The sequence below is a fragment of the Gekko japonicus genome, unplaced genomic scaffold, assembly GCF_001447785.1.
Source record: "Gekko japonicus isolate JY-2015 unplaced genomic scaffold, Gekko_japonicus_V1.1 scaffold1419, whole genome shotgun sequence".
In the NCBI taxonomy this organism is placed as follows: Eukaryota; Metazoa; Chordata; class Lepidosauria; order Squamata; family Gekkonidae; genus Gekko; species Gekko japonicus.
Genome location: NW_015164229.1, coordinates 263,474 through 289,299, shown reverse-complemented (window position 1 = coordinate 289,299; position 25,826 = coordinate 263,474). Strand labels below are relative to the sequence as shown.

The 25,826-nt window shown below is 48.4% G+C and overlaps 1 protein-coding gene across 1 annotated transcript in view; it reads right to left on the bottom strand.

The window, feature by feature from the left end:
• AKT1 (v-akt murine thymoma viral oncogene homolog 1) overlaps positions 1-25,826 on the bottom strand; it is a 181,584-nt gene that overhangs the window by 31,741 nt on the left and 124,017 nt on the right. Inside the window, exons 4-10 of the mRNA XM_015408584.1 lie at positions 23,061-23,172; positions 17,752-17,899; positions 17,053-17,184; positions 14,407-14,472; positions 6,090-6,158; positions 4,014-4,139; positions 1,839-1,967 (exon numbers count right to left, since the gene is read on the bottom strand). Coding sequence (XP_015264070.1) covers positions 1,839-1,967; positions 4,014-4,139; positions 6,090-6,158; positions 14,407-14,472; positions 17,053-17,184; positions 17,752-17,899; positions 23,061-23,172 — 782 coding nt within the window. The remainder of the gene's footprint in view (positions 1-1,838; positions 1,968-4,013; positions 4,140-6,089; positions 6,159-14,406; positions 14,473-17,052; positions 17,185-17,751; positions 17,900-23,060; positions 23,173-25,826) is intronic.

The window sequence follows — 25,826 nt, the reverse complement described above, 5'->3', positions numbered from 1 at the left end:
GCCCATGACCTCCGTCTTCACTGGGTTTAGTTTCAATTGGCTCAGCCGGAGCCAACCAGCCACAGCTTCTAACGCCCGATGAAGGTCATCAGGGCTCGAGTCCGACCGGCCACCCAGCATCAGATAGAGCTGGGTGTCATCTGCATATTGATTAATATGGTCATGGTGTACATTAACATTGGAATTTATTATCTGCATATGGATGACACCCAAGCCCATAACTCCGGGCAATCTGGGCAAGGGGGCACATATAGATGTTAAATAGCATCGGGGACAGTACTGCTCCCTGGGGTACCCCACACTCAAGGGGATACCTATGGGATCGTCGGTCCCCAATGGCCACCCTTTGTCCCCGACCTTGGAGGAAAGAGGCAAACCATTGAAGAGCAAGCCCCTGAATCCCCACGTTGGCGAGGCGATGGGTCAGCAGCTGATAGTCGACCGTATCGAATGCGGCTGAAAGATCTAACAACAGCAATGCCGCCACACCACCTCGATCCAGGTGCTGTCGGAGATCATCAGTCAGGGCGACCAAGGCCGTCTCAGTCCCATGACCAGGGCGGAAACCGGACTGGAAGGGATCTAAGACTGAAGCATCCTCCAGAAAACTCTGTAGCTGTAGCGCCACCGCCCTCTCAATAAGTTTGCCCAAATAGGGCAAATTGGACACCGGCTGATAGTTGGCCAATTCGGCCGGGTCCAGAGTTGGTTTTTTCAGGAGAGGGCGGACCATCGCCTCCTTGAGCGCACTCGGGAACTGTCCCTCCGAGAGGGACATGTTGATAATCTCCCGCAGTGCACCTCGTAACCCCTCATGTCCCGCTTTAATGAGCCAGGAGGGGCACGGATCAAAGTCGCATGTGGTTGGGCGCACAGACACAAGTAATCTGTCCACTTCGTCCAGACTGAGCAGATTGAAACACTCTAAACCCGGTTCCGAAGACGCGATTGAACCTGGGACCTTCTGCAAGCCAAGCAGATGCTCCACCACTGAGCCACAGCGCCTCCCCCTGTGTTCTGCACTAGTAAGACAACTTTGAATCTCAAGCGCATACAGCCAATGACAGAGATATCGACATTGTCAGACTATCTGACAGGGGAAATTTTGACTCTTGAAAGTGCGTACCCTGACAACCTTCTTGGTCTCTAAGGTGCTACTGCACTCGAATCCGGCTCCTCTCCTACAGACCAACATGGCTACCCTCTGAAACTATCTTAAGACGGCATGTCACTTACTCATTGTGTGTGCGCAGCAATGCGTGAGTAAAGGGAAGAGGATCATCAAATGAGCTGGCACCGCCCACTTACCTAGGCACACTCACATAAATAGGGGAACAGTGTCGTGGGCATGCTAAGGGACACTGCTTTTCCAGCATTCCTAATTAGGAAGACAGCAGCCATGCGCATAAAGTTCTCCTCATGCACAGGTATTGTACCTAATGGCTCTGCTTCCTGTGGCAGCCATTTTCTGCAAGTGGCTCCACCTCCTATGGCAGCCATCTTGTGCATGTCGCTCCACCTCCTATGGCAGCCATCTTGTGCATGTGGCTCCACCTCCTATGGCAGCCATCTTGTGCACGTGGCTCCACCTCCCACTGCAGCCATTTTGAGGCTGCACCCAGCATCCTGTGTCAGGATTTCAAAGGTGCTCCACGGCTCTAAAAGCCTGGGGGCCTCTGGGCAACTGCAAGCGCAAGCGTCTAGTTTCAGAAGAAGGGGGACTTCATGGCCAAGGACAGCCTCTGCAGCACCCAGAGAGAAGCATGCAAGGCAAAGGTCCAGGATCGAAGCCATTCAGTTCAGCTGCGAATGCGCAAGGCGGCCCAAAATCAAAGTACCTCCGGTGCAAGATACTCCGGCGTGCCGCAGAAAGTCTTCATCGTCGCTCCGTCCTTGATCCCTTCTTTGCACAACCCGAAATCCGTTATCTTTATGTGCCCGTCTTTGTCCAGCATCAAGTTTTCCAACTTAAAAAATTAAAACAAAACAAAACAAAATTAAAATCACATTAAAGAAGGCGGCTCGTTGATTGATGGGACAATGCAGAAATCTCGAGCGTGTGCTTGCGCAGCTCTCCACACTCTCTTGGAATGCTCCCCCCCTTTCTCCCCTTGAAGTTATGCCTCCCTTCAAATTAACCAAATAGTCTCACCCCTTTGTGATGTGATCTGTTGAAGGGAATTGCTGCAGTCCTCAAAACGTCCACATGAACATATGAAGCTGCCTTATATTGAATCACACTACTGGTCTACCAAGGACGGCCTTGTCTCCTCTGACCGGCAGTGGCTCTTCCAGGCTTTCACGTCACCTACTACCTGGTCCTTTTAATGGAAGATGCTGGGGATTGAACCTGGGACCTTCTGCATGCCAAGCGGAGGCTCTTCCACTGAGCCACAGCCCCTTCCCAAATAGCTCAGGGCTGGCAGGCAGGCGAACACACAGGTATACAGGAAGCTGACTTATACTGAGTCAGCCCATCGGTCCATCAAGTTCAGTATTGTCCACTTAGACTGACAGTGGCTCTCCTGGGGGTCGATTGTCCACTTAGACTGACAGTGGCTCTCCCGGGAGTCAGGTAGAGGTCTTTCACATCACCTGCTACCTAATCCTTTCAACGGTAAGTACCGGGGAATTGAACCTGGGGCCTTTGGCATACCAGACAGATGCTCTACCACTGAGCCAAGGCCTTTCCTCAAGTTAAATAAGACAGAATTGGGTCGATCTAAGTATCCTCCAAGGAGCCTTTCTCCAGCTGAAGGAACCTTCCCCTTCTATTTAAGCAGTTCTGACACTCAAAAGAAAGTGCCTCTTCTCTCCCCAGCAGTTCAGCCCTTTGACAACGGCACGAAAAAGCCCACACGCACCAGCTCTGTTGATTGCAAGATATAAGCAGATTCCCACTAATTACAGATTTTGTCCCCATTCGGATGATTTGATTGAAACACTGGCATGTGCATTGTTTCACTGTAAATTTCACAGGCAAGCACATTTGCATTTATTAGAACCTATTAAGGGAAGGGGGGGATGTTTCATGGAGCAGAAAGTTGTAGAAATGTTACTGGCTGGAGTTAATCAGAGAGTTACTCTGCAAGTTGCCAAATTTCCCTCCACTGCCATAAGAATTTGGGTAGAGGTAAGTCCTAGCATACAAGTCGCATGTTAGTTTTAATTCTGTCGTACGTGTAAGTAAGACTGTACAATATAGGCGAGAGTGGTTTGTAGCGTGAACGCTCCACTGGTTTTATTGTATACACGGCTTGTGGACTGTAATGAAGACTGATTGGTAGCAAATTGCATTTGGGATGTATTTCTTAATTTAGTTCATTTGCAGTCCACATGTCCTGCTGAGACTGAAAGCAGATGATGAAGAATGGTATTCACTACCTCGGGCCAGATTTTGGCATAACTCAAGGTGGCGAAATGTCATCCAGTCCGTCCCCAAAAATAAATAAATAAAAATGTAGTTTTGGGCGGAAGAAGTCAGTGTTTTCACATCACCTAGAGCCTGTTTCCAATGGAGTGATTCTTCCCCCCCCCCTCCATATACACACACATTTTTGCATACTGAGTCACTCACACCAGTCCTGCGGAATGTTAATCAGATGGTCTTTCTATGAAAACAGGGAGGGTCTAAACCTCTCTGGGTACTTAGCAATGTTTACCCCCATCACTGTAGGGGGGGGGAACTCGTGAGGTATTATTTTAACCCCAATAAATTGCACTACAATAAATCCCATGTCAGGAGGATCGCCATTAATCCCTCCGCAGCCAAAACAACAAAGAGTCTTGTGACAATTCAAGACTAACAAATCCGTTTTCCCATAAGCATCCCCGAACCAGAATCCACTTCATCACAGGCATCTCTGGAAGTTGCTGTTAATACAGAGAGCTGACCAAAACACTATTATTCTTTGCAGGATCATAACAGAATTAACAACACAAACCTCACCGAAGGGATTTTAGAGAGAACCACGCTGGGGCTGGCTTCCGGAAACCCACCACCTCTGACATACCTTTAAGTCCCTATAGACCACGTTCTTTTCTGAATGTAGGTAGTCCAGCGCCGATACAATCTCGGCTCCGTAAAAGCGGGCCCGGTCTTCAGAAAAGACGCGCTCCCGCGATAGGTGGAAGAACAGCTGTAAAAGAGGCACCATTTGCTAGCTTCACATGATGCTGAGCATGGCAAATTTAAAAAAGTGAAAAGCCGGGGGGCTGACTCAAGTCCATATACTCTCCAGTACAGCTCTCTGTTGCCCACAGAGTATCTTCATCCCTTACCACAGTCTGTCCTAGGGCTCATTTTTGGTATACCAAAGTCTGGTTATACAAGCAGGTCTGCTAGGCTTTGCCATTCCTCTCCTTGAACTCAGAAGGCACACCGAGACCATGCTTTGGACTACGCTGATGACTCACTAAGCAATCTAGAGACACGGGTTTAGTTTCTATCCAGTTCTTTGTTAAATTTCCCCTCCCAGCTCCCTACTTTACAAATCATACACTAGAAAAGTGTGTGTGCTCCCCTGCCAGGGCCATGGCGTGCTGGAGATGCCCTCGGGCACTGGGAAGACCATCTCCCTGCTCTCTCTCATCGTGGCCTATCAGAAAGTGAGTATGCCCCGGGCTGTGGCACAAACTGGGAATCAGATCTCTTTTCCACAGGCTGAGGAGAGAGGCCTACAAGGAAACAGCGGTCTGTGTGAAGAAGACGCTAACACTGGTTCAGTAAAGACCAAAACATTGACACAATTCCAATCATGTAAGCACAGTCAAGTCCAATTTTAAAGTAGAAAAGTTTCCTCTTGTGATGAAGACGTATGAAGAATGATAAAACGGAGAATCCGGATATTAAGAACTCCGTTTCGAAGAACTTCCTCAGTAACTGAAACAATATATCTTCAGATAGGGACTCTGGGGCAAGGGATGCTCTGTATTCTTGGTGCTTGGGGGGGGGCAACAGTGGGAGGGCTTCTAATGTCCTGGCCCCACTGGTGGACCTCCTGATGGCACCTGGTATTTCTGGCCACTGTGTGATACGGAGTGTTGGACTGGATGGGCCTTTGGCCTGATCCAACATTGGCATCTCTTATGTTCTTATGTTCTTATGAGATCGGGCTATCCCCAACCTTCCAGACCAGGGCCTTTGAAAACGGGTGGTGGAGAGTGCCAAGTCACATCTGACTTATGCTGATCTTGTCGAGTGTTCAAGGCAAGAGACAGACAGAGGTGGTTCGCCGTTGCCTGCCTCTGCGTAGCAACCCTGGACTTCCTTGGTGGTCTCCCATCCAAGCACTAACCAGGGCCGACCCTGCTTAGCTTCCTAAACCTGATGAGATCAGGCTAGTCTGGGTCATCCAGGTTTGGGCAGAAAAGAATACCCTTCTCCAAAAACCTTTGCTGGCTTTTCATTAGCGTCTTTTGTTCCTTCCTGCTAACCCAGGCTATACCACGAAGGTCTTTGGAATTCCACGGTGCACGTCAATCTGTACACGAAGAGGGGGCCTCTAATGTCATATCCTCTCTTCCCTGCTTCCCTGTGTCTCTCTCAGTTTGCACTGGGAAGACAACAGTGTGTCATTTTGGAAGGACAGGAAGCCAGATTCCCTATCTTTTAAGCTGACTCACAATGCTCTGGGACAGAGGACAAACGTTCGCCTTTCCCTGGGTCAAACGCAAACCATCATCCTTCTTCCCACGTAATCCTGAACACGTTCCCCCTCCAAGTAAAAGGTTCTTAATTCACAATGGGCACACGCATGAGGACTGCAGCCGTGATTACACGTCGGAGACATTCACCTGTCTTTCTCATCAAAGGTTGCCTTAGATCAAGGCAGGCCACTAGGCTTGCCACGTATTGATTAGCAGTGGCCCTCCAGGGGTCCTGAGTCTTCCCTGGCCTTGCTACCTGATATCCTGTTAAACAGAGATGCCAGGGGATTGAACTAGGGACCCTCTGCGTGGGAAGCGTGTGTTCCGCCACCGAGGCCTGCTACGACACGCTCCGAGCGCTTGCAGGCCACTAAAATAGTACACGGAGGTCAAACGCCGAACACAGGAGAACATTTGACAGAGACGGACGTGACTCTTACCTCCCCTCCGTTGGCGTACTCCATGACGAAGCACAGCCGGTCATGCGTCTGAAAGGAATACTTTAAGGCCTGCAAAAGAAGACGGGTTTTTTAAAATAAGGTGTGTCGTTTTCTTTAAAACCAAGTTGTTGGGGTTCTTTTTAACCTATATCTAGACTGTATCAGTACAGTCGTTTTCAGCTGCTATTATTTCCACATTGCCCGCTAGAGAATTGGGTTCGAGCGACTTGTGGCTCAGCTGAAGCCACCCTCTGAATCTGCAACCCAAGCTGGAATTCGAACACAGTAGGTGAGCATAGAATACTAGAATCATAGAGGTGGAAGGGGCAATACAGGCCATCTAGTCCAACCCCCTGCCCAATGCAGGACCAGCCTAGAGCATCTCTGACAAATATTCATCCAGCCTCTTCTTGAAAGCTGCCAGTGAAGGGGAACTGATCACCTCCCTAGGCAGCCGATTCCACCTCTGAACCACTCTGACTGTGAAAAAGTTTTCCCTAATATCCAGCCGATACCTTTCTGCATGTAATTTAAACCCGTTGCTTTGGGTCCTCTCCTCTGCTGCCAACTGGAACAGCTCCTTGCCCTCCTCCAAATGACAGCCTTTCGGATATTTAAAGAGAGCAATCATGTCCCCCCTCAACCTCCTCTTCTCCAAACTAAACATTCCCAGGGCCCTTAGCCTTTCCTTGTAGGGCTCAGTCTCCAGACCCCTGATCATCCTCGTCGCTCTCTTCTGCGCCCTCTCGATTTTGTCCACATTCTTTTTGATCCTTCTATCCCAGGACAGTCTAGCTGTCCCCAGAGTAATCATCCACAATCTGCAGGGAAACAGTCCCCTAATGTATCATGTGTTACCGATCCCTATATGTCTTAAGGTACATTTTCTTGACCAATAAGAGAACAAAATGGACTTAATTCAGGTTTGGGTGTTTCTGTTAAAGGACAAGTTACTAAATGAAGATAAACCTTTTACCGCTCACCATATGCATTCAGTTAGGACCCGGGATAAGACGTGCAAAGGTGGCGATGTAGCAGCGATATTTTATTGTGGTTATGCATGATCTCGTTTCCAAGACAATGAGCCAAGAGAACGGAAGCGCGGCCCTGCGGGATCAGACCGAGGGTCCATCTAGTTCAGCAACCTATTTCTCACAGCAACCAGGGGCATGTAGTAAGCCAACCTACTTGGACTCTGCTTAACCTTTCCAGGCGTTTGAGATGTGACTGGCACGGCTGACAGTTTTCAACCATGAGGGCTATAACCTTGGCTTTTAAAGAGAACAACACACACAGACACACGAACAAAAGCTAGAGATTTTAAGATGTTCAGTTCTGCAATTATTAAAGTTCTCTGTATGCATGTTACAGTGGCAAACATGCAGAATACATCTGGCCCATACGTTAAAGGTTTTCTTATACCTACGTGTTTTAAAATGATTCCTATTAAAGGCAGTAAAAACTCAAATTTCAGATACCTCCTTGACCAAATACAGTACGTAGGCTTGGATCCAGCCAAGATGATGCCTCCCTTCTTTGGCAGCCCCAAACACACCCTGAAATGGTGTTCCTAGGGGATAGGGGACTCCCCCCACCCCGGGAATAGCCTGGGGCAAAATTAGGTCTCCCATGGGATGGGGGGATTGGCAAAAATCGCCCTTCCCTCTTTGTGCCTGCAGAAATCGAGGTGGGATCCAAGCTAGTGTTGGGACGCATCCTGAAATACGTCCTCGTGAGGCACATATAAATTTGCGAACATCCACCTGAATCATCTGGGTGAGCAAAGAATGATTCTCATAGTAGGAGAGAGACTGGATATTTATACCCTGCCCTTCACTACCCAAAAGAGTCTCAGAGCGGCTTACAATCCCTTTCCCTTCCCCTCCCCACTCTGTGAGGCAGGTGGGGCTGAGAGAGCTTTTTTGAGGACTGCTCTTGAGAGAACAGCTCTTTGAGAATTTGTGACTGACCCAAGGTCACACCAGCAGCTGCATGTGGAGGAGTGGGGAATCAAACCCGGTTCTCCCAGATTAGAGTCCGTGGTCCTAAACACTACACTAAACTGGCTCTCAGTACAGTTTGGTAAGTTTAACCTTTAAACACTTGCACTCGGGATCCTGATCCTTCCCTTACCACTATTTCCTAGCCTTCAATAGGGTCAAGGGCGAAACGACACACATAGGTGGCCCTTCACACATGATGAGAAAAACATACATAGGTTGCACTCTGGTACATGTTCCCAGGGGTCATTTCCTGCAGGAGCGCACAAGAGCGGAGCTCCGGCAGTAAAGAGCCCAGGGGGTGGGCACATGCAACAAGCCCCACCCCCCTGCTCCCAGCAGCCCTCAGTCAAAGCAAGAAGCAGCCAGGTAAGTTGCAGAGCCCCCCCGGTCCAAAGCAGCCCAGTGGCACCTTTAAGACCAAGTTTTATTCAGGTACAAGCTCTCCCTCCTCTGCGAGGACAGATCTGCATGTCCCCCCCCCCAATAGCTAGCAATCCAAAACAGTCCAGTGGCACCTGAGCGGTGGGTGTTGCCTTTTGACACACTTCCGATGATGTCAGGGGGTGTGGCATATGCAAATAAGTTATGCTAATGAGCTCCTGCACCTCTTTTTCTACGAAATGACCCCTGCATGTTCCAGAGAAACGTTTCATATGTTCCCCTCCCCACCCCAAATCCAAGAAAAATAGCTGCACAGAGCCGACGGTGTTGATCAACACAGGCACGGATGTACCGAGTTCCAAAGTTCAGACGCTAGCAAGGGGAAGGAGCTAGCCGCACACGAAAGAAGCTCTCAACACCATGCAAACTAAGGTGTGCATTTGCATATTTCCAGTCCGAAACAGAGTCTGAAATCCCCTGTTGAGTTTCGGATCGGCAATACCTGACCTGAAACTGAACAGGGAATTTCGGGCAGTTTTGGACCGGCAATATCCAAATGCACACCCGTGATGCCAACTTGTTGGGTTTAAAACTTGGTATTTAGCAGAGATAAAATAGCTTAGCAGTGCCAGAGTAAAATAATTCAGACTCAGAGTCCATGCGTGTTTAAAATAGAAAGTTTTTACTACATTCTAGCATAGGGAAGGGTAACTGGGATGAAAATAACAACGGAGCTAAATCTCCTACATCCTTACACTACAAAAGACAAGACTAGAAGAGGGATAATGGCTGCTCTTCTTTCTGCTTCAGAACTCCAAACAAAGACGGGAAGAGAAGCCATAAAATGCTAAAATACTTTGACACTTTACTTCCAATGAAACTCCTAGATCAGGGAGAATTTTCCCGGGCTTGTACTTCCAAAACAGCATTGGCTACATGAAACACATCTGACTTCCTGTGAGCAACACAAACAAACATTTAACCCCAGATATACTGAGTGTAATTTAACTTGTAATACCCAACACAACTTGAGCCTTAAAATTGGATCTGCCATTCGGGATGGGGGTACTAAGGGGGCACGGGAGCTAGGAGCAACGGGGGCTAGGATGACCGAGGGATGACTCGCATATCTGGGCACAGTGAGAGGGCGAGATCAGACACGGGGGTGGGTGTGTTCCAGTTCCTGAGATAAGGCCATTATGCTGGTCCACAGCTCAGACTAAAAAGATGGATATTTCTGAGATAATCTTATGACATTCAATGATTATTTTTGGCAGTCGCAAGTTGCTAGACCCCAGCAGACTGCTGGCGAAACGTGTCTATTCTATTTAAGCATCGTTATCCTCCCCCCACCTCAGTTCTTGCTGCTGCAACTCCTTGATGACAGCCGAGAAATCTCATCCCTGTGAACCTGCCCAGCCTCAGGTCACAAACACAGAACGTGCAAAGGGAAGCAGAGGGGGCGGACATCTCCCCCCCACTCATTTCCCGCCCCAAATGCCAGTGCCTCCTTGCGTCAGGCACATTCCGGCATCACGAGAACCAGCAGCTTGGTTCGACATGCCCTCAAGTTTTGTTTTGCTTGGGCTGCGGCCCAGAAGCTACAGCTGGGGTTTCAGAGCCAGACAAGGAGATGTGGCTTATGCTGCAGACGATAAAAATAAATAGAACCATAAATAATAATGCATTTTACCAGGCATCGCTGTCGTGAGATGCAACCAGATTGCTTTCTTTCAGCGAAGTCCGATTTGGAATCTACCTACTGCTGTCAAGTAATTTACTGATCACTATCTGTACAGGCCCTTTTAGTTACACTTCTGTTATCTTCTGAGAACTGTCTGTGTTTGGGGCAGTCTTAGCCAACAGGCAAAAGGCATGGCCGGACTGGGCCCACAGCTCCACCTCCTCCACGGAGGGGTGGAAGAAAAACAGCAGACTCCCTCTGCTGCCACTCACACCCGTCCCATCTGGGACTTGGGCTGCCTGCTTACAATGGCAACTGCTTACGCTCACCCTGTCCAGGGCTCAGGCAGCCAGCTAAAACGGCGCAAAGGCTGCCCATGCTGGGGCCCTGGAGGGAGGGCTGGTGTGTGGGGGGGGATCAGTGATTCTAGGGCTCAGTACTGGACTTTGGCCCAGGACCTCAGACTTACTAAGACCGCCCCTGCCCATGATACTTACTTCTTTTCACATCGACATGGCTTTTTTCTCAAGCCACTACAACTCCCACGTTACAGATGGGAAACCAAGCCAGTGAGCAGGAGGCCTCGCAGAGGCCAAGAGATCCGGCATTTGGTCCTAAGGTTCCCAAAATCCAAGTGCAACGCTGCAGCCCAGATGACTGCTAGTTTGTCTTTTATAAATTATACAGAGGTCCAAAGTGAGCTGGGTTCCTCTGTAACCATGGCCAGCTCAAGGCAAGGTCCTTCATTGTCCCCCCCACTGTGCTTAATACAAAGGAGCAAGGCACGTTTCACTACACAAAGCCCCTTGGGCCCGAAAAGCTGTAAACAGAGCTTTGAAGCCAGGTAATCTTGCAACTCACAATGGGTGGCCAGGAAGGTCAGTGAGGGTGTTCTTCTGTGTTCCCTAACCATCCTTACATCCTCACTAGACTCAAAGATCACTGTCAAATAGGAATCCACAAGCACCTTCAAGACTAATGTTTTATCAGGCGTATCTGATGATGTGAGTTAACTAAAGCTGATGCTGGAATAAGTCTGCTTAGTCCTTAAGGTTCGATAGGATTTCTCTCTGATTTTTCTACCACAGACTAACATGGCTACTCCTCTGGAATTATTAACATTATTAACATTATAAAGATCGTGACTAGGGAAGTGCAAAAAAAAAAAATCTGTATTTTTCGGGTTCAGGTATATTGAACCCCAAAAAATTGGTATTTTCTGACATTCCCAAATCCCAATTTGGAATTTGGATTTGGGGTTTCCAAAAAATCCTGAATTTTTCTGGCTCCATTATACCCTATGGGGACCAATATGACCAATGGGCCTCATAGGGTATAATGGAGAACTGATCCAGGGGTTTTTGGGGCGGGGGGGGCTGTTTGGTGTAGGGGGGAGCCAGTTTGGTGTAGTGGTTAAGTGTGTGGACTCTAATGTGGGAGAACAGGGTTTGAGTCCCCACTCCTCCACTTGCACCTGCTGATGTGTCCTTGGGTCAGTCACAAGCTCTGGCACAGCTGTCCTTGAAAAAGAGCAGTTTGTGTCAGAGTTCTCTCAGCCCCACCCACCTCACAGGGTGTCTGTTGTGGGAAGGGGAAGGGAAAGGAGTTTGTAAGCCACTCTGAGACTCCAAGTGAAGGGCGGGGTATAAATCCAATCTCTTCTTCTTCTTCTTTTTGAGGTAGGGGCACCAAACCTCCAAAAAAACCCCCAAGTTTCAAAAAGATTGGACCAGGGGGTCCAATTCTATGGGCCCCCAAAGAAGGTGCCCCCCTCCTCCATGGGTTCCAATGGGGGACAAGGCACTTTTCACTACGGGGTGACCTTGATGCAGGATGGTGCCATCTGCCCAACAGATGGCGCCTGCCCAAGCAACAGTGCCCCACAATGCACCCTTCCCAATGGCCTCCTAAGTGATGGAAGAGCAGCAACAAAGGTGAGTATGGGGCTCTGGATTCAGACTGGTTTCACTGAGCCCCTTTAATGCCTGTTATGTGACTCTGGTGTTAGCAAGTTAGTCAAGAGCCGACTACCCCTGGATAGCCTGGCAGTCCCCAGAGTAATCAGCCACAATCTACCAGGAAACATTCCCCTGATTTATTATGAGACGCAACCAGCAGATATGTACATAATGTCCTCATAGGCCATTAACAATCATGGTTTTCAGATACGGGTTTCTAAAATCAAAGGCACGGATTCAAAATAGGGGACCTGGAGTGGGGGAAGACGAGAACGACGACAACAACAGAGTTAGAACAGTGAGAGAGAGGAGACGGGCGGCTGTTTCATCAACGCTGGTCCAAGCACAGACTCTCTAGTACTGCTCGTACCAGTAATCAGGTGCTATTTCTCCCCCATCACATTCCACATGTTGACCGGAGAAAGAGAGATAAGAGAACAAAGCTCTCTCTTGTGGACCAGGCCGGCACAGCCACCGAACCTGCCAGCTGCTTAAACAAAGCCGCAAATTCAAGTCTGGCACATTCGGAAACACTTGCTGAGAACCGGGGACTTTCCGAAAGGTAACAATGGAGGGAGGGAGAGATCCGTTCGAGTCAGGGATGTCTCTGAAACTTGCGAGGTGTGTTGGTGAGCTTGGGAACACTCCATTAGAAAGGCATTTAAAAAGGGGGGGGGAAGACGTACACAGAGAAAGACGAGCAAGAGCCGAGTCCAGTAGATTTCCAGAGTATAAGTTTTCAAGAGCCAACGCTCCCTTTGTCAGATGCAGAGAAAGGCGGTGTACCTAAAAACCTAGTACACACTATAATCCCATTTTGCTATTGATATATTGCCGTGCCCCGCTGTAAACACATATCCAGACACAACATTCCCAATCTTCTTATTCAGGATGGACAAAAAGGAAATACTTCTATACACAGTGAGTGATTAAAATGTGGAATTCGCTGCTGGAGGATGTAGTGATGGCCAGAGGCATAGCTTTAAAAGGGGATCCGACAGCTTCCTGGAGAGAGATTTATCAGTGTCACTGTCTACTAGCCACAGTGATTACAGGGAGCCTCCACAGTCAGAGGCAATTCGCCTCTGAATCTCAATGCCCGGAGGCAACATCAAGGGAAGGTCTTGAACATAAGTAGAGCCCTGCTGGATCAGACCAGTGGCCCATCTAGTCCAGCATCCTGCCTCACACAATGGCCAACCAGTTCCCTTGGAGGGCCAACAACAGGGCACAGAAGCCGAGGCCTTCTCCAATAAGAACATAAGAAGAGCCCTGCTGGATCAGACCAGTGGTTCATCTAGTCCAGCATCCTGCCTCACACAGTGGCCAGCCAGTTCCTCTGGAGGGCCAACAACAGGGCATAGAGGCCGAGGCCTTCCCCTGATGGTGCCTCCTGGCTCTGGGAGTCAGAGGCTTAGTGCCTTGACCTCTCTGCCCTGTTGATGGACCTCCAGAGGAACTGGCTGGCCACTGTCTGAGACAGGATGCTGGACTAGATGGACCATTCATCTGATCCAGCAGGGCACTTCTGATGTTCTCAAAACTCTAACATCCCAATCCTCTTCCCCTGATGCCTGTCAATTCGTTCCCTCACTTCTTGTTTTAGTCAAACCACAGAGGCTATTATGTCCGACCCAGCGAACAACGGTTGGCATGCACCCTACAAAACCAGAACTGCATCCCTACTTTGACGCGTGCCTGGAAAGGCACAAGCCCAAGGCTTGAACTGACCCAATCCAGAGCAGGAGGAGACGCCGGCCCTTAAAATGCACTGGACAGAAGTCGGGCAGCTGAAGCCATGCTGGACTCTGGATTGTATCCTCTGAGTATTTTATTTTGTGAGCAACACCTTCCCTTCACATACACATTTCTTAAAAAAAATATGACATTAACTTTATTTATACCTTGCCTGTCTCCCCAAAGCAGCTTGCATCATTCTCCTCACCTCTACTTTTTCCTCACAACGACCCTGTGAGGTAGGTTAGGCCGAGTGTGCGCGACTGGCCTGTGGTGACCCAGCCAGCTTCTGCGACAGAGCAAGGAATTGAACCTGTGTGAATGTAGAGTCGTCAACCTCCTCCCAATCTCACACGTTTTTCTTAAGGAAGAACACATGAAAGAATATGTGTGTCCATAATTATGTGTCTTGATTGAATAATTTTATACAGACTTTACTTTAAATGCGTTCTTTAAGTGTTGAAATATTTAAATTTTTTGGTGTTCGCTATCTTGGGGACCCTGTTTGGGTGGAAAGGTGGCAGAGAAATGTTTTAAATAAATAAAATACTCACTGTTAAGAAAGGATGCCTAGAGTTCTGTAAAACCCGGTTTTCTGTCAGGGTATGTGCCACTTCATCCTGCGGTGAAACCCAACGAATAAACAATGGTTACACGGAGTATTTTTTTTAATTACGATTTTTACCTCACACAGAAGAGAAGAAGAAGAAGAGATTGGATTTATACCCCGCCCTTCACTACCCAAAGGTGTCTCAGAGCGGCTTACAGACTCCCTTCCCTTCCCTTCCCCTCCCCACAACAGACACCCTGTGAGGTGGGTTGGGCCTAGAGAACTCTGACACAAACTGCTCTTTTTCAAGGACAGCTGTGCCAGAGCTTGTGACTGACCCAAGGTCACATCAGCAGGTGCAAGTGGAGGAGTGGGGAATCAAACCCGGTTCTCCCAGATTAGAGTCCACGCACTTAACCACTACACCAAACTGGCTCTCACAGGACAGTAAATGTAACTGGAAACTAACGCCACCACCCATTCTCCCCCCCTTCCCTCTTCCCCAATATAGCCCACTGACAAGGGAAGGTGATCAGAGAAAAAGGGAGAGAGAAAGACAGAGCTGCACACAGAGGCAGCTGAGAGTATAAATGGAGAAGAAAGAGAGGGTGGGAGGTAACAAAATGGCTCCAACAAAAACGATATGCAAGATTTATAACTGTGGATACAACAGCAGTGGTAACGTCCCACCTGCCAATTCAGATCCTCCTTAGAGGAGAAGAAGAGTTGGTTTTTATACCCCGCTCTTCGCTACCCAAAGGAGTCTCAGAGCGGCTTACAATCTCCTTCCCTTTCTCTCCCCACAACAGGCACCTTGTGAAGTAGGTGGGGCTGAGAGAGAACTGTGACTGGCCCAAAGTCACCCAGCTGGCTTCATGTGGAGGAGGAATGGGGAATCAAATCCGGCTCTCCAGATTAGAAGAGCTGGTTTTTATACCCTGCTTTTCTCTACCTTTAAGGAGTCTCAAAGTGGCATTACAATCGCCTTCCCTTCCTCTCCCCACAACAGGCACCCTGTGAGGTAGGTGGAGCTGGGAGAGCTCTGAGAGAACTGTGACTGGCCCAAGGTCACCCAGCTGGCTTCATGTGGAGGAGGAGTGGGGAATCAAACCCAGCTCTCCAGATTAGAGTCCGCTGCTCTTAACCACTACACCAAGCTCTCTTTGTGCCCCTACCTGCAGAGGTTAGGGATGTGGAACTAGAGACAGGTCTTTTTCAGCGGAGGCACATGACCTTTGGAATGCTTGAGGCTGACTTGGCACCTACATTACTGTCTTTCAGGTGTCAGGGCAAAGAATATCTTCTTCCCCAGGCTTCTGAACTTTTTATGCACCTGGTTTTATGGTCTGCCTCTAGCTCTAGTGCCATTTTTATGGATATCACGTTAGGCGGCTGAATGTTGTTTTATGTTGTTTTTAATTTCCCAAGCTTGTCTTTTTCCGGCTTGTCTTTAAGATTTTATAGCATTGTTTAAATTCAGGGGTCCACAACCATTTAGAATTCTGACACAGGGTTGTGGGCGCAACCACAAAATGGCCACGGTGGGAGGTGGAGCCGAACACATACACCAGAATAACCAGCTGGGTGACCTTGGGTCAGTCACGGTTCTCTCAGAGTCAGAACTCTCTCAGCCCCACCTACCTCACAAGGAGACAGTTGGGGGGAAAGGAAGGGAAGGCAACTGTAAACCACTTTGAGAGTCCTTAAAGGTAGAGAAAAGTGGGGTATAATTTTTTAAATATGCTGGGAAAGAGCGGCCATGGAAACAACATTATTTTAATCGGCACTGCCAATTGGATCTCCAATGGCCAATCAGAAGCCCCGCTGGGCGCATCCCCTTTCTAAAAACACTTGACAGGCAACAAGAAGGGTGTTGGCAGGCGCCATGGCGCCCACAGGTCCCACACTGGGGACTGTTTTAACTCATCTTGAGGAGTTCTCTAGGAACACTGTTGCTTCCTTGTTTCATTTTATCCCTGCTCATCAGGTAGCTGCAATACCACCTCTGGCCACGGGCAAGGGAGGTGCTGAAGAGCAAGGCAGCCGCTCTCTTCTCTAGACTTGCTTCCCTTACCCTGAGAGGTGGCCTAGAAATGTTCTGTATACATAACTGCCTTTCCTGAAAATTTTGCAGAACAATATGAAGCCTTTCCTGAAAATTTTGCAGAACAGTATGAAGCCTTTCCTGAAAACTTTGCAGAACAGTATGAAGCCTTTAAAGGTCAAAGTACCTCTTCGCAGGAAAAACAGATCTCACGGACAGAAGGGATTTTTTTAAAAATAAAGATTGCTGCAAAAGAACCAAGCTAACAGGAAAAAGACTTTCAGGATGAGCCCACATGGAGTCTTGAACTCATGACCTTGGAAGCATCAGGCAGGGATTCAGTCCATGCATCACTCCAGTCTGAGCCACAGCAACAAACTGCAGGAAATCAGCCACACCATTAATGGAAGCCTCCTGGCACCAATCGGTCAGATTAGGTCAGGTGGTACTCCCTGTCAGTCAACCTAGCTTGCTGGCCTGAGCCACTAGAAGATACCGATCTTGCTGGCCATGTATTGCCTTGTTTCCTCTTTCCTGCTCCACCTCTTCTCACTCAACAAGAACTGAGGCCAATGGAGAAGAACCTGGAAAAGTCCTGTGTCCCACCTTTGCTACAATTACTTCCTTCTTCAGGATTTTCATAGCGTAATACCGTCCCGTCGCTTTCTCTTTCACCAGAATAACCTTCCCGAAGGTGCCTTTCCCCAGCAGCTTAAGATATTCGAATTCATTCATAGTCTGTTGAGGACAGGATTTAAGAGGGTTAGACGCTTGCAGGAAGGCTTCCGAAAACACATAAACAAAGGAATAGGACCAAGAGCTTGGAAAGATTCTGTGCTTTTACAGATCACGGCGGCAACCTTTCCAGCAGCCTCCCAGAATACACAACTGAAATAAAAGGATAAAAACTGCTCAGTCTTGCAGTACACCCAGAACAAAACTTTGTTGGTTTTAAAGGTGCCACTGGACTCAAACTTTGCTCTGCAGCTTCATGCCTCCTGCGGCTGAAAGAAGCAGGAAGAAACCCGGTCGACCCGGGCTCCCCCCCCCGACTTATATACGTGCACTCCAATTGGGAAAATCATGGCTATGCCCCAGCCCGCGGTCACTCTGTGAGCTCCGTGGCAAAGCAGAGATTTGGAGCTAGGTTTTCCCAACACTAGTTTGACAGTAATTAGCTCTCTGAAAACCACAATGGTAGCGCGTGGAGTCTTCAACCTAGCCTCTCCTGATATTAGACTTCAGTAAAGCTGCTAATAATGGAAATGGAGGGGGGGGGGACGTCTACCTTAACACAACACTTACCACTTTATGTTTTGGTTTTGTCATAGAAATTTCCATTTCTTCAGCACCTGAATTATCACTGGGGGAACCAGATCGAAAATCCATTATTTCTTCCTCCTGCTTCTTTAGGCTGTCTGCTACTGTTTGGATGGCTTTTGTCCATTCTTCCCTAAGAAAAAAAAAAACGAGGCAGCAACATGGCGTTAATAACAAACCAACAGATGAGGGGAGTGGCATGTCAACCCATCATCGGCCTTCCCACTCATGTTCTCAAGCAGCTTTTACAATATATACTATGTAAAACTGTAATAATGCAAGAAAATGGGGCACTCAATAACTGACACATTAGGATTTCAGAAGTCTGGAACCACCAGAAAGAACCGAAACATAGTTTATGATACATTAAGCGATAAAGAAATTACAAATAGGATCCCACTTATATAAGCTATACACAGTAGTATAGACCGCAGTTTTGGGGGGCAACAGTGGGAGGGCTTCTGGAGTTCTGGCCCCATTGGTGGCCCTCCTGATGGCACCTGGGCTTTGCCCACTGTGTGAACCAGGGTGTTGGATTGGAAGAAGAAGAAGAGATTGGATTTATACCCCACCCTTCACTTGGAGTCTCAGAACGGCTTACAAACTCCTTTCCCTTCCCCTCCCCACAACAGACACCCGGTGAGGTGGGTGGGGCTGAGAGAACTCTGACAGAAACTGCTCTTTTTCAAGGACAGCTGTGCCAGAGCTTGTGACTGACCCAAGGTCACATCAGCAGGTGCAAGTGGAGGAGTGGGGAATCAAAATCGGTTCTCCCAGATTAGAGTCCGCGCACTTAACCACTACACCAAACTGGCTCTCACCATTGGCCTGATCCAACATGGCTTCTCTTATGTTCTTAAGAACAGAGGTCCATGAGTGGCTCTTAGCCACAAGGTATAGTTGGGACGCTATATCTGGGGCCGTGATCCTCTGCCTTCTTGGTGCTGGGGGGGGGCAAGAGTGGGAGGGAGTCTGGAGTTCTGGCCTTGATAGTGGACCTCCTGATGGCACCTGGATTAGGGCCACTATGTGACACAAAGTGTTGGACTGGATGGGCCGTTGGCTTGATCCAGCATGGCTTCTCATGTTCTTAAGTTGCAGGAGACGGGGGTGGGAAACAGACCAGGGAAGCCAAGCATAGAAGAGATTTTTAAAAAATTCAACAACACTCCTAACCACTACACTGTACTGGCTTTCAGGGTGAGAGGTACAGGCAAGAGAGAATGGTTTAAAAGGTTTAGCCTGCCATGGGGTTTGCGGCGAAAACAAGGGGTCGAAGAGTAATTAATATATGGAATTCACTGCCACAGGAGGTGGTGGCAGCTACAAACATAAACACGTTCAAGAGTGGATTGGATAGACATATGGAGCAGAGGCCCATCAGTGGTTATTAGCCACAAGGTCTAGATGGAATACTCTGTCTGGGGCAGTGATGCTCTGTCTTCTTGGTGTTTGGGGGGACACAGTGGGAGGGCTTCTGAAGTTCTGGCCCTGCTGGTGGACCTCCTGATGGCACCTGGGGGATTTTTTGGCCTCTGTGTGACTGAGTGTTGGACTGGGTGGTGGGCCTGATCCAATATTACCTCTTATGTTCTTATATCATTTATCCAAGTAAGTTTGTGAACTGTTTTGTGCAGTGCAATCCTATTACCCATGCAGAAAAGCTCTCTTGAATAGTTCTGTTTTTGCACGGTTTGCAGAAATCTAGGAGAGTGGGAGTTTCCCTGACTTCCCCGGGCAGGCCTTTCCACAAGGCAGGGGTTGCAACGGAGACGGAGACTGCACGTGTACAGGCGCAGGAGACGGGGGTGGGAAACAGACCAGGGAAGCCAAGCATAGAAGAGATTTTTAAAAATTCAACAACACTCCTAACCACTACACTGTACTGGCTCTCAGGGTGAGAGGTACAGGCAAGAGAGAATGGTTTAAAAGGTTTAGCCTGCCATGGGGTTTGCGGCGAAAACAAGGGGCCGAAGAGTAATTAATATATGGAATTCACCGCCACAGGAAGTGGTGGCAGCTACAAGCATAAACACGTTCAAGAGGGGATTGGATAGACATATGGAGCAGAGGTCCATCAGTGGCTATTAGCCAAAAGGTCTAGATGGAATACTCTGTCTGGGGCAGTGATGCTCTGTCTTCTTGGTGCTTGAGGGAACACGGTGGGAGGGCTTCTGGCCCTGCTGGTGGACCTCCTGATGGCACCTGGGGTTTTTTTTGGCCTCTGTGTGACTGAGTGTTGAACTGGATGGTGGGCCTGATCCAATATGACCTCTTATGTTCTTATACCATTTATCCAAGTAAGTTTGTGAACTGTTTTGTACAGTGCAATCCTATTACCCATGCAGAAAAGCTCTCTTGAATAGTTCTGTTTTTGCACGGTTTGCAGAAATCTAGGAGTGTGGGAGCTTCCCTGACCTCGTGCAGGCCTTTCCACAAGGCAGGAGTTGCAACGGAGACGGAGACTGCACGTGTACAGGCAGTTGTTGATTCTGCCCATTTGCTCGTTGGCACCTGCAAAAGCCCCTGCTGAAATGGCCATGGGAGGCACTGTGAACTCTTTGCCCCCCCCTTTTGTTTTTGCATTTTTAAAATACGTGCATGTGCATGTGTGAGCACCTGGAAGTCATGGCAACCTCTGGTAACTGACCCCTACTGGGGGCCTGGAGGATATTCAGAGAGGTGGCTGAGTAAAGCCTGCCCCCACCTCCCGACTGCTAGTATTCCTTGGAGGTCTCCCATCCAAGTACTTGCCAGGGTCATCCCTGCTTAGCTTCTGACATCTGATGAGATCGGGCTTGCCTGGGCTATCCAAGACAGGGCCATTGCCCTTTTTTAAATTTAGTGTCTAGTTTTTCACTCTGTTTATCAGTGCATAAGTTTGTAGACCACTCTGAACCTCCATGACCGAAGGGAAAGAGATGGCATCATTAAAAAAAAATACAAATACGAAATGCAAATGCCAAGTACTGGGGCTGTAAAACGATTAGATGATAAAAATGACAAAGATCTGCTTATAATTTATTTATTCTGATAAACATTTAAACAGTAAGAACCTCCATAATGAGCTGGAGAGTCATTGGAAACCGAGTGGCTTTGTAGGGTCAGTCCCCCTTCCCCGTATCACAGGCTGTTTCTAATTACTGTTTAAACAGCTGCTTTTAAAAACAATATTTACACCCCTAACTAATACTAAACACAGGAGTGCTGAACCTCTGTCAGAGGAGTGGGAACCACCGTTGGAGGGGGGGGGACACACCCAATCACTCTTGCACCTGTCAAACACAGAACAAGGCCTCAGATATGGAGGCTGTGGAGGAAAAACACAGAAAGAGAAATTACCCAAAGTATGCAGGTCTCCTGGATACCGGAATCTTTAAAAGAGAATAACCTTGAGGGTTTGCTTTTTTAGTTTCTACCAGGGGAGCACAGCTATCGTATACCCTTGACCGAAGAATGGTACATTCCTCCCGTCTGGGATGGCTGTCCTCTTCCGGGATGCACATGGAGCAGTGAGGGAGGTAGGGGGCACCAGCCGGATCAGCCGAATCAACCCCAGCCATCAATGGGGTGACAGATATGGCAGCCAGATCAACCTCACATTTTAAATTATAGTCGTCTCTTCCTAAAGCATTGAATGTTTTTCGTTCTCGTGTACTTCAACCATGGTTATCTATATATCTAATAGCCAAGTTGCCCCCGGAGTGCGGATCGCTAAATCAGCGCTCCGGGGGCAGCTGGGGGGCTGGGGCAGGTTTGTGCACACGTGGGCCAGTCCCCACGTGTGCACAAAAATGCTAAAAGTTGAAAAAAATATTTACATTAGGTAAAAAGTAATAATTAAAAGAGCATTCCCTGCGCACGCGCAGAGAACGCTCTGGGAACTGGCGGGCCGGCGGCTGGAAGGCACTCAGGCCTCGCCGCCGGAGCCGGGGTGGGTTGGGGATAGGAGATCGGCCGGGCCCAAGACAGGGAGCAGGGGAGGAGATTGGGAGGCCCGAGTGGGACTCTTGAAGCTGAAACTGACTGAAACTCCTCACGGAGAGCAAACTTTGAGTCCAGTGGCACCTTTAAGACCAACGCGAGTTTACCCAAGGTAGGAGGTTTGGTCTGCCAGGCACACTTCTTGGCATCCAGGCACACGAAAGCGCACACCTTAAATAAACCCTTCTGTGGTCTGAAAGTCCATTCCACCGCTTCAGACCCACTCGGGAACTCTCCTCCGGGAGAAGGCAGGAGGCGTTTTTCATGTCTCTGCAGCGCTGGAAGGGTTAAGCCTGCGGAGCCTTTTGCCAGAGGGGCCACGCAAGGAGGGGGGCGGGAAGGAGGAGAGGCGCCTTTCCGGGGGGAGGGGAGAGGAGGGGGTTTGATAAAAATTATTAAAACTCAATAAAATAAAATAAAATAAAATAAAATAAAAGCCTATGTGCTGTGTAGATTTCCTTAAATAAAGAACGGAAAGGGGATAACCAGCCCCATCATCTGGAATCACTCCGAGCATTCCTAAAATATTTTAAATCCTAACTTGGAGACAGGCACATGGATTTCACACAGGTCGTACTGGCTACCAGATTTAATGCCCGTCCCAAACCTGAATGAGTGAATGATGCACCTAATCCCGGGCTTTTTGTCTGGGAAAAGAGGTGCCGAAACTCTCAAGAGGGAAATGAAGGAGAAACACATGGGGTTCTTTGCAACAATATCATAAACTCTTAAACATTTTTTTGAAAATGTTGTTTACATGAAGAGGTTCAGGAACTCCGTTCCACCACATTCCCCCAGAAAAAACAGCCCTGCATCTAGCCATGTGTGTGCACACATGGAGGGTTGGATCCAAGCTAAAAGTGTCTGCAGGCACAAGAGTTTCCACTCACAAAGTGCAATCCCCCCCCCCTTCCCTCCTGCAGCAGTCTGAAATTCCCTCCACCGAAATTGTGTTCTGGGGGCCAAAAGAGAGATTGGGGGTGCATTCCAGGCTTCCGCAGGAGGGAGGACGCGAGAACATCATGCTCCGTGGAGAGAAATATTCGCACCCCCGAAATCATCTAGCCTGGATCCGAGCCAGATCCAGCAGCGAGCTCCTTCTCCATCCTCTTCTCCGCCACATGCCTCCCACTGACATCCACAAAAGTGAACTTCATAGGAAATGAAACTCTAAAACCCACAACACCAGAGCAATTATTAAAAAAAAAAAGGAAAAGCAAGCTCCGAGAAGGCGGCTCGCACTAATAATGCTGAACATTTGCATCTGCTTTCGCAAGTTGCTTCTGCATTCAAGTCAGGAGAGAACATACCGCTCCTCTGGAGTCTCCACATGAAACGTTCTTTCAATTACTGTGGTCCACTGGAGGCATCTGATGATGAATGTGTTCGGTTTGGGTCGCTCCGTCTTCATCAACTGGCACTCTAGCACAGATCGAGGGAGGAAAGTCATGGTATGTAAGCAGGTTTAAATAATCATTTGTCTTTATTCTTATCCAGCAAACTGTGGCAATTAATCAGGCATGGAAATCTCGGGAAAGGAGCTCTTTCGGGAGAGCAGAGACCGACCAGGCTGGTGAACCCGATGCAGCAGCTTAGGAGAAGGGACCTTTTGTTTTAAATCTATGAGACTTTGGACACCTTCGTCCAATCAGGGACCAGGACAAAACATCACTGACGCTGCTCACCGTCCACAACTCACGAGCACAAGTAAATTAAAGGATGCGAGAGATCCACGGCTCGCTTCCTGGCTTAATTTGCAAACAAAACAAACAAAATCCCTTAGAATTTTGCATGTGGTCGAAATCCTGACCCTAAGCTGGAAAGATCATTCAAATGAGGCCAGGGAGGAAGATGTCTGTGCACCAAAGCTCTACTCCAGGGGTGTCAAACATAAGGCCCGGGGGCTGGAACCAGCCCTTCCAGGGCTCTCATGAGGCCTGCAAGCAACTACTAGTGCAATTGAGGGAACAGGAGACTGATCAGGGAGGAGTGGGCGGAGCCACTCTGATTGTGGCTCCAGCATGGTGGAACCACCTCGTCTGCAGCAGTCATGCAGCATGGGAGAGTCTGCCCAGCGCTGCACCACTGGCTCTCCAGTCCGCCCATATGGGTTTTCCTTTGCACCCCCTTCCCAGCCCAGAGGGCCTTGCAGTGAAGATACACCAACTCAGAACTTACCAGCTGCTGTCCTTTATACAGTTTATATCTCTGGTACTTGGCATTACGTTTTAAGGCAAACATGCCCCAGCCCGACAAAGTGGCATTTATGTCAGATCCGGCCCTCGTAAGAAATGAGTTTGACACCGTGGTTCTACTTCCCCAACCCAATCATTGGAAATCTTACAGACAACCCCCTTACCTGCCACCCTGGTGTCTGATATTTCTACAGGGACTTCTTCCACACACTTTCAAGCCTTCCTAGGCATTCACAAGGGTTAGAAACTTGCTCACCTTGCATCCACCGGAGCCTACATTTTTATATGGTATCCTCCATCCTATAGAACAGGATCCCTAAGGAGGTGGGGAGGTATCCTCCCTATTAGTTTCTAGGAGGTGCTGTAACGTAATTTTGTCTGTGAGAGATTTTGAGTGTAGTGGTTAAGTTTGGTGTAGCGGTTAAGTGTGCGGACTCTAATCTGGGAGAACCGGGTTTGATTCCCCACTCCTCCACTTGCACCTGGCTGGATGACCTTGGGCAAGCCGTAGTTCTGATAAGAGCTGTTCTTGAAAAAGAGCAGTTTCTGTCAAGAGCTCTCTCAGCCCCACCTACCTCACAGGGTGTTTGTTGTGGGGAGGGGAAGGGAAAGGAGTTTGTAAGCCGCTCTGAGACACCTTTGGGTAGTGAAGGGTGGGGTATAAATCCAATCTCTTCTTCTTCTTCTTTGATGGAGGGTAGACTGTCGTAGTCCTGACCTGGATAACCCAGGCTAGCCTGATCTCATCAGACCTTGGAAGCTAAGCAAGGTTAGTCCTGGTCAGTATTTGGATGGGAGACCACCAAGGAATACCAGGGTCACCATCAGTGGCAAGCAATGGCAAACCACCTCTGAATGTCTCTTGCCTTGAAAACCCTATGGCAGGGGTGTCGAACTCAATTATTACAAGGGCCAGATCTGACATAAATGTCACTTTGTCGAGCTGGACCCTGTGTGTCATAAAAAGTAACGCCAGATACTGGAGATATAAACTTTATAAGGACACAGGAAAACCCAATTTATTATTTTTTTTTAACTCAAAATACAAACAAAAGCAATTGATTCCTGGCAATGAAAGCAACTAATTTACTGGGGAGCCCACAAAAGCCCTAATAAATGTATTTAATCATATGCAAGATTAGTTTTTCTCAAAGGGGGAATACCTTACATTTCCATACATGCCAGTTGCTTTGGACGGGGTAAGAGCCCCGGACGGGCCATTCCCGGCCCCTGGACTTTATGTTCGACACTCCTTCCCTATGGGGTTGTCATAAGTCTGTTGTGACTTGACGGGGGTGGGTGGGAGAAGCTGCAGTCATCGGGGGGGAAGCCAAGGGGGTATGTTTTAATCTTGGATTTCTAAGCCACCTTGAGCCGAAAACAGAAAGGTAGGGTATAAATATTTTAAATAAATAAATAGAAATGGATGGACCAATGGACACCCTCTGTTCAAAGTATATTTCACACATTCAACTGGCATTTTTGGCTAAGTGTCCGAGCACACACTTTAGCCAGATATGTACAGAAGTACCTAATGAATGGTAATAGCTAGCGTAGACTTATTTCGATAAAATAGATGGACGAAGATATAATCCTTCGTTTCCCTCCTAGATTCGCAGTGCTCCGATTCCAGGTGCAAACTGAGAGGCTGACACCACCAGCGGCATCCAATGCTAAGCGAACGTGGAAGCGCACTAGCTACACTCTGTGGTTAGCACCACATGCCAAAACACAACAGGGCCTGCATCAGTACAGATGGTTTCTTGGGGGTATGACATGCATACCAATGACCTAGCCCTGTCACTGTCACATCCCACCACCTCTCAAACATGGGCTATGCTTCTATCTGGTTCCAGTGGTGGGAATGCTACGGCATCATAT